At 50.8% G+C, this 9,149-nt stretch overlaps 1 protein-coding gene across 2 annotated transcripts in view; it reads left to right on the top strand.

Moving 5' to 3' along the window:
- The window catches only part of Slc24a4 (solute carrier family 24 member 4), a 125,380-nt gene that overhangs the window by 72,717 nt on the left and 43,514 nt on the right, over positions 1 to 9,149 (top strand). For both annotated transcript variants that reach the window (XM_055593065.1, XM_055593062.1), the window contains exons 3-4: positions 4,737 to 4,813; positions 8,228 to 8,302. In XM_055593065.1, coding sequence (XP_055449040.1) covers positions 4,737 to 4,813; positions 8,228 to 8,302 — 152 coding nt within the window. The remainder of the gene's footprint in view (positions 1 to 4,736; positions 4,814 to 8,227; positions 8,303 to 9,149) is intronic.

Here is a 9,149-nt window from a genome sequence, read left to right as displayed (position 1 = left end):
ACTGGTGGGTAGATGATGGGTGGATCACACACACACACACATATCTGCTTCTGTTGCTTTCTACCTTGTCTTATTTTCTTTTTGAGATTTATATTTTCTTTACATGGGTGGGTAAGTGTTCTGCCTACATATATGTCTGTGCTCTCTGTGTGTGCCTGGTGCCCATGGGAAGCCAGAAGAGGGTGTCGGACTCTCTGGAACTTTAGTTACAGGTGGTTAGCTGCAATGTGAGGGCTGGAATCAACCAGGGTTCTCTGGAAAAACAGTCCATGCTCTTTAAACACTGAGCCATCTCTCTAACCCTTCATATTACTTTTCTGAGACATGGTCTCTTACTGAACCTGAAGTCCTTCATTACGACTAGACTAGCTGGCCTGCAAAACCCAGGGATTCACCCGTCTCCACACTGGGATTGCAGTCATGCACTGTCATACCTTACCTTCCGCATGGGTGTCGGGAATTTGAACTCAGGTCCTCACGTTTGTACAGCAAGTACTGAGCCATCTCCTCAGCCTGAGAAATGGTCAGTCCTATCAGATGTCTTAAGGAGATTGAGGAATACCCATGCTGGCTCACCCCTGGAGCCATGGAATTTGATCGGTGAGATGCCAGGCACATTCCTCTTTCCAGGAGCTCTGTCTCTTGTCATGGGCCCTTTGAGATCCCAGGAAAACAGAGCCTGCCCCCCCATCAGATAAAAGAGACCTTGATCCTGAGTGTCTGCCTGTTGTAGAAAAGATGTTCAACCGAGGAAAGCAAGGTAAGTGTCATCTCAGGTTCTTCACCTGTCCCCTATTGGGGTTGTGTGACTGTAGGTGACTCCTTTGGCCCTTTGGTGTCAGGTTGCTCATCGGTGAGTGGAAATGAGCTCCTTGGGAGATTAGGACTTTGATAAATTGGCACTGAGGGCTTCAGGCCTTGACTTGAGCACTCTTCTTTAATGGAGTCACTTCATGTCTTCCATTTCCCCCAAGTCCGTGATGGCTGGCTCTCTCATCATTCCAGAGGCTTTTCACTGTTGCTTATTCAGCTGCTTACTTGTCCCCGTGCACTGGGCCAGGTGTGCCAGGGCTGATGCATGAGACTCGGCACTCTGCTCAACACCTGGTGTGGGGTAAACACTTGGGGTTTAACTCCTACTCTTTCTGGATGGGGGAATTCGTCATCAATAGCTTTGGTGGTCTCTGAAAGTCGGGTCACCTTCCAAGATGCAACCATTGAACTTACTGGAGAAGGCTCAAAGCACACAGAATATTATTCCGCAGTCCCCAGAGTCCAAACGCCCTAAGTGGGTGCTCTGGAAATGCCCACTGAGTAAATCCGTACATTTTGATGAGCAGCACCATATAGCTTGAAAGGGATGATGCTGGCAGAAAATTACCACGTATCTTTCTGTGTACACAGCAACGCTAAAGTGTGTCTTGGGGAACTTCAAATAGCAGTTTGTAGGTGCTGAAGGAATCGTGGGTACTTATAGACCCAAGGCATTTAGGGTCTCCCCTTCAATGCCCAGGAAGGTGGGCAACAGGAGACATCTCCCCAAATGTCCCTGAGCCTTGCATACATGCTCAGGCAGAATGACAAACAGGTAGACACTGCGTGTAAGGATGCTTGAGGATGTCCAAGATCACGGGCAATAGCCAAATTCTTCTGGGGGCCAAGGTCCAAAAGGAAGGCCACCTTCCCCTGGCTCCTTCCTGCTGAGCTCTAGAGTGTGTGTGTGTGTGTGTGTGTGTGTGTGTGTGTGTGTGTGTGTGTGTTAGCACCATCCTACCTCCCTGAGCTCCACAGAGCCTGCAGACAAATCTCTCCTCCCCCCACACCTGCCACCAGGGATTTCTACAGCTTAAAGGCTTAGGTGTGACCTCAAAAGCCATGTGTGTGCCCTGCTGGTCCCTCCCATCTCCCTGATGTGGCTCTGAGTAAGTGGGGTGCAATGAGCCTTCTCAGATTTGCAAGCCTCACACACTTGAACAGGGGTAGGCGCTCCTCTTCCTGGTGAGCCATAGAAAGAGAGAGAGGTTTCCTCAGGAACTGGGGATGATGCTGTTCCAGCAGGCAAGTTCTACTGTGGCCTGTGCAGTCCGTGGCTTGCCCTCCCCGTCTGAGGTCTGGCTCTCTTTCCCCCACAAAGCTGGTTTGTTGTCTCTCTTACTTTGACAAAGCAATGGTGCACATCCGCTGCAACCGTGGGGACAGGTGAGCTGGTGAACAGTCACCAGGGTTGCCACATCTCTTACGCAGAGTCTGTGGGGGTCACATTTACAGGCCAGGTAACAGCCCCTGAGATGCCATCAGCTTGCTGAGGTCACACAGGTCCTAAGGGACAGAAGCGTGTCCTGAAACTTCAGCCCATCTGCTCTAAAGACAATGGATGCAAGAACACAGGACATGTTGTCCACAGGTCAGAGTCGTTCTTGGTGACAGTGGAAGAGAGACTGGGACGGACACCAGCACCATGCCCACTTCTGGAGGGTTCAGTGCTGCAGCAGAGGGTGGACTGGACTATTCTCAGCTAGTAGCCAACGGGGGAGGGGGGTAGTGGTATGGCCTCTGCTCACTGAAGGCCCTTGCTGCTCAAGCCAAGGAATGCCATACATAGCCGGCAAGCCTTGTGTTTTCACAGTAGATGTCACTGAAGAGGCAGAGGGCCCTAGAGATCAGAAGACTCAGCCACACAGCCCCCGAGTAGGGGGATTAGTTTCTTTTCCGTCTCGGTGGTAAAGAAAGCATCCACGACTAAGAGCAACTTAGAGAGGGATAATAGGGCCAAGACACCATGTTAGGGAGGCATGGCAGTAAGCAAGCATGGCGGCCAGAGCAGGAGGCTGAGACATCACATCTCGCCAGCAAGTGTGAAGTAGGGAGAGTGAGTTGGAGGTGGGGAAGGGATTTAAACACTCAAAGCCCCGTGCGCTGTGACGTACATCCTCCAGTGAGGCTGGGTCTCTCAAAGCTGCTCAAACAGAACAACCAGGGACCAAGCCTTCAGACAGACAGCACGACAGGAGACATGTCTTATTGGACACACCAAAGGTAGATGAACCCGAGGTCCTGAATCCAGTCTTGGACTCTCTCTCACCCGGTCATTTCTGTCTCTTAGGCTAGTTCAGGCATATATCCGCGTCCATATCCCAGCACGTGAAAAGCTTTGGGTAGGCACGGAGAGTAGGGAGACCGTAGCAGCTGAGAGCTCTCCAGGTCACCTACTGACCAGCGGCCAAAATGAAGACTGCGGATGACATTCACTGACCCCGCTTCCTTCCAGCATGCCCTTAGGGGTGCAGGGAAGGCAGCAGGGCTGAGAGAAAGGTCTAGTCTGATCAGGGACAAAGCCATTTATATAACCCACGGCCCCATCCTGCCTGGAGGCCAAAAGACATGTCCTCCACCTCAGGAAAGCCAAGATTTGTTCTCTTTCTCATGCCTCCAGGGTTGTGTACACTGCCAGCTCTCCTCACAGTGGCTTGAGAATCAGGAGATGTCTGGGAATCTCTCGGCAGAACCACCGTCTCAGGATCTGTGCGGGGGGCGGGGGGGGAAGTCCCAGACATTTCCGATTCTCCTGGAAACAGAATCCTGGCCACAAGAATGTGGAGGCTCTTCCTCCACAATTCTCCAACTCCAAGGAGCAGGTCCAGGCCTTGAAACAGTACCTGTAATTCTATTTTTAAAAGCTTGATTAGAAAATAAAAATATAATGAATGGAATGAATATATTTTTCATTAAGTACTTCTTGCTCCAAAGTATGCACAATCTCTGGTTCCTAGACAGCGGCCTGTTTTAGTTTCTTGTCTGGTGAATCTGATGTTGAAAAGTGAGATTTTATTACTTTCATTTTCAGGGCTTGGGGATTTCTGTCTGGGACATTTATTGAGTGTCTGCTGTGAACCTCAGATCTTCCCAGCATCTGAGGGCCGGCAATTGAGACGGCGTCCCGGGAGCATGAGATAATGCGGATTATTGTCCCCATTAACACTGTACAATTGCTTATTCACTTGATTGGTGAAGTCTACTGAGAACCTACCGAGCCAAGCCTAGCTTGGACTTGAAAATGCAGTAGTGACCTCGGCTGTAGGAATCCTTATCTTTTAGAAGTTCCAAGTTTAGCTGTGATGGAGACCAGTAGGGATCCGGAAGGGTCTTGCTAGTATTCATCCATGAAAGCGCATATCCATCAGTCATTCTGGGAGGCAGGAAGGTGAGAAGGGACCGTTCTTCCATTGGCTGCAGCATTCTGGGGCAGATGAGTTGCTCAGAGCTGGCGAGGGCTACAGGCAGACAGCCTGTGAACCTAAGCTTTGACTCGGCTTACTCTCATGTTTGGACCACTAAATAACACAGCCAGGAGGCTATGAATGCAGTTTGTGGGGGTGGGGTGAATGTGTTTTCAGACTCAACTGAGCATATTGTGTCAGCGTCTAAAGAGCTGCTGAAGCTGTCCTATTTCTCATCACACCAGCAGTGTGTCTGTCTGTCAGACAGCAGCGGGCCCTGTGTGTGTGCAGTGTGTTATACTATCTTTCAAGACACAAAATCCCAGTTAGCCTTCAAGTCCCGGGATATCTGTGAGCTTCTCCTGGAAGCAGTCTGCCCCCCACTGAGACCCGGCCAGCTTTCCCTCTGGTCAGTCAGTCTGAAGCCAGCGGCCCCTGACTCCTTGGTGGACTGCGGCTCTCAGGCGGGTTTGCCGACGATGCGCTGCGGCCTAACACCCTCTGTCTCTTCTCTTCCAGCGATTCATGAGTTCCCCACTGACCTGTTCTCCAACAAAGAGCGACAGCACGGCGCTGTCCTGCTACACATCCTCGGTGTAAGTGTCCTCAAGGCGGAAGCTGCAAGCCTTCTGGCACAGGAGCCCATCTGTATAGTACCTAACGGCCAGAGAGCAGCGTCTCTCGGCCTTCTGAACGCTGCGACCCTTTCATACAGTTCCTCATGCTGTGGGGACCCCCAACTATGAAATCATTCTCGTTGCTGCTTCATAACTGATTTTTCTACTGTTATGAGTCATAGATATCCGATATGTAAGATGTCTAATATACGACCCCCTCCAAGGGGCTTGCAACCCACAAGTTGAGAATCACTGCCATAGAGTGTCTGGGATTGTATTCAATCCTTGTAACAGCTTCAGAAAAGAATAGACACCAGGCCGCTTTGTCCAACAAGAGACCTTTTTTTAACTGTCAGGTGACTTGACCAACATCACCAGGTATCTTCACTCCCAGCACAAGGGCATGGTTCTTCCCTGTGCCTCATTTTCTACTTTCATAAAACAGGCTGTACACATGAGGTCTAGATGTCACCCGAATCCGTTGGTGTGGTACCCAGGTCCCCTGTAAATGCTGGCTGCCATGGTTTCTGTGACTGCTCTTCAACTCCCCACACTCTTCACTCCCCTCCACATTCAGGTGATACCCAGCACGTTCAGGCTGGTTGGCCGTGGACAACTCCCTAAGGCTCAGATAGACCCCGATGGCGGGCAGTGGAGTTCGATAGCAATTTAAATGGGAATGAGAAATTCAGGACTAAAGTAGATTGCTGCTCTTGGACAGGACAAACCCTAGCCTCAGATTTCATCTCCCTGAAAGATCTGTTTGTTTGCAGTAACATCTCATGTATCCAGGCTGGCCTCAAACCTGCTGTGTAGCTCAGGATGACCACGAACTTCTGATACACACATACACACACGCCCCTACCTCCCCAGTGCTAGAGGACTAAACCCCTGCCTTGTGTGTGCTGGGCAAGCAGTCTACTGAATGAGCTATAGCCTCATGCTTTCAGAAGTAAAGCCCTCTATTAGAACACAGCCACCCCATTGCTGTGTGGCTGCTTTTGAGTTCCCACAGCAGGACTGAAAAGCTGCATCAGAGTGCATGTTCTGCAGAGCCCAAAATGCTTTCTGGCCCTCGTGGGACCCAGTAGAAGACTGTTGAATGGTTGCTGGAAGTGAGACTGCCAAAGCAGTTGGCTTTTCCGCTTTAGATCAGCCCCCAGTAAACTTCATCCTGCTCAGGACTTCCCAGCACTGTCTGCTTACAAATTGAAATCCAGCCAGCCACGAGTCTTTTTGTAGAGGCAATTTAATGAAGGGGAATCTGGGATTCTCTGGTGGAGAACAAGGACCAGGAGATGACAAATGAGTGGAGTTTTGATTGGCAAAACTAATGAAAGTGGAGATTTGAATAGGGATTGTGGGCAGATGTTGAGCTTTGGGCCTGCGTATTATTTCTAGAATGGGGTTACTGCTTTTCAGATAACCTGGCACTCACATCCCATTCTCTTTCAGTAGGAGACGTAGATTTGGCAGATACTCCCCCATAGTTCTGCGACCCTGCCCCCCTAAGCAAAGCCTTATGGTTGAGCCTGAGTGTGAGTACCTCGGGAATGTTGTAAGAACCTTCAGCGTGGCAATTACTAAGCTAAGACTGGAGGGCTGAACCCAGTCCATTACTTGATTTTACAAATAAAGTTTTATTAGAACACACACACATGCGCACGCGCACACACACATTCCAGGGCTGCTTTCGCTTTAGAAGAGCAGTGTTAGTGTTTAGCAGAGACCACGTGACCTGCAGAGTCTAAAATACGATTTCCGTGGAAGAAGTTCACTAATGCCTCCCTTAAGGCAGGAAAGACTCACACAAAGGAGCCAGTGAAGCTTTTTAGCCTGACCCAAAAGATAGAAACTGTGACGCCATCCAGGCTCCATTTTCCTCTCCAGTACTCTGAGGTACCGTGAGAGAGAGAGGCCCTTTGACCTCATGGGTCACCTCTGCCAGGGTCATGATGTTGGGGTGTAGTACAGTCAGAATCCTGGGTGAATACTGGGGGTCCCCCAATTTGCCCCTCCTTTACCCACATGCCCACGGTTTCTTCTAGCTTAGGGACAAAGACAATGAGTCTCACCCAGGGCAGCCCCACCTGGATTCCAGCAGACACGTGGTACAGGCGCCTTGACCATCAGCAGCTTCACTTCAGTTCATCCCAGTTCACGTAGCGCTGTGTTTGGGCTGAAGCGGCATGGCCTCCTTTTCCTTTTGGCATGCAGGGCTCAGTCCCAAGGCTGTCCCTACTTTCCTTGGAGCTGCCCCAGGGAGTGTCCCCCATACTCCGCTCACCTGGCCTCAAGTTGAGATCCAGACCTCCCCATCTTCATCGGCAGATATTGTGTGTTACAGAAAGTGTGGTCCAGACATAGGTGGCTGAGCAGGTGGAGGAGATGCCCAGAGTGAGGTATCAGGGAGGAGTGGGGTTCCCCATCCTCCCTGGGCACCATTCCCCAGGAACCTGGCCAGGTTCCGGCAACCGCAGCTCTTCGGAGTCTGTTTTTCTGGGCAAAGTGCTTGCCGCACAAACGTGAGGGCCTGGGTTCAGATCCCTGCATCTATGTAAAAAGCGGGTGCTTTTTACTCCCGGCCATCTCATTAGCATACATGGGACACTGCAGCCTTGTAGAGATCCTGAAGGCTCTCAGATGTGTGTCCCAGGGACTGAGACCAGATCTCTCTGTGTGTATTAGTGGATACCCCCCTTTCTCTTGGCATGTACATGTATGTGTGTGCGTGTCTATGAGTGTGCACAAGTACACATACATGCTTATGGAGACTGGAGGCCAGAGTTCTGTATCCAGTGTTTTCCTCGATTGTGTTTCACCTTATTTTTTAAGATAGCATCTCTCACTGAACCTGAGCTTACCAATTCAGTTAGGCTTGTTGTTCAGCCAGCTCTGAGGGTTCTCCTGTCCCCACCTTCTCAGAGCCGGGCTTACAGGCATGTGCCGCTGCACCTGCTTTTTACATAGATGCAGGGATCTGAACCCAGGCCCTCATGTTTGTGCGGCAAGCACTTTGCCAACTGAACCATCTTCCCAGTTCCTCTCTCCTATTTTCTGAAATACAATCTTCCTATGTAGCCCAGGCTGGCCTGGAACTTGAGATCTTCCTACCTTAGGCTCCCTGAGGGCTGAGATTGTGAGCATGTGCCACCCTGCCCAGCTCCAAATCTGTGTTTCTTACCCTGTGACACTGCTGAGAGACAGCACAGAGACAACTCAGCATTCTGTTTCCCCTCTCCAGGCCTCAGTTTCCTTTTCTGTCAGGGAAGATATGGGGAAAATAGTTCTCCGTTGCTGGGGCTTTCCCATGTGCCTCATCCACTTGTGCTTCCGCCCGAAGCCTGGCGCAGGTATGAAGGACCCTCAAGGAAACCAGCTTTCTCTTCACAGGCTCTCTATATGTTCTACGCCCTGGCCATCGTGTGTGATGACTTCTTTGTCCCGTCCCTAGAGAAGATCTGTGAGGTACGTGGCAAGGACCTGGAACCCTCCGCAAAGCCCAGGGTGACTAGGGGAATGAGTCGTGTAAATGACAAGGACAAGAAGACAGAGCTGGGACAAAAAGCACTCTGGCAGAGAAGACCATCACGTAGCCGGACCTCACCCGGAAAACACCAACTCAGTGTCAATGACGTCCCCCTGTCCCCACACTCAGCAGAAGCCATGGCCATGTGACGACACCCTCCAGGCCATCATACTCTAGAGCCAAATCTGGCCAGCAAGGGAGCAGGAAAGCCCATGACTGCACTGGCACATTTCCCACAACCCATAGGTGGCAGTCACAGGGGAGATCTGCGTTCCTAAGTGTTCCCCTGGTTGGACACTAAGCTGTGGTGACAGGAGTCCTCTCTGTCCCGAGTTGGCATTGTGTTCTCCCTTTAGCTATTTGGTTAATTCATTTTTCCTTTTCCGTATGCAAGATCTTGGGCTCCCTCTGTGCGCTGCCTTCCTCATAGCTTCTAATTAAGTAGGGGAGGAAAAAAAAAAAAAAAAACTTTTGTTTGCAGCACTTACCATGTGCAGCCCGTTTGTCCTGTGAAGTCACCCAGCTCTTTGAGGCCATATTGTCATGTTGAGGAGAAGTGGCTCTTAGGGACAAGCGCCTACCTTCAGTTCGGCTTGCTTCTGGACACAGCCGGGGAAGCGTTGTATCACTGCACAGTCTGGAAGGGTCCCCAGACTGTGAGCTGGCAGAAGCCTCCGAGCCTTCCTGTCCCCTGCCTCCCGCCTCTGTTTACCTTTGCACCCTCTCAGATGGAGCATGGGAGGTTAGGACAAACAGTTCTGTCTCAGGATCCCTAGGGTGGAGGCC

The sequence above is a fragment of the Psammomys obesus genome, unplaced genomic scaffold, assembly GCF_907164565.1.
Source record: "Psammomys obesus unplaced genomic scaffold, mPsaObe1.curated_primary_1811, whole genome shotgun sequence".
Classification (NCBI taxonomy): domain Eukaryota; kingdom Metazoa; phylum Chordata; class Mammalia; order Rodentia; family Muridae; genus Psammomys; species Psammomys obesus.
This window is presented reverse-complemented; position numbering and strand designations above follow the sequence as displayed.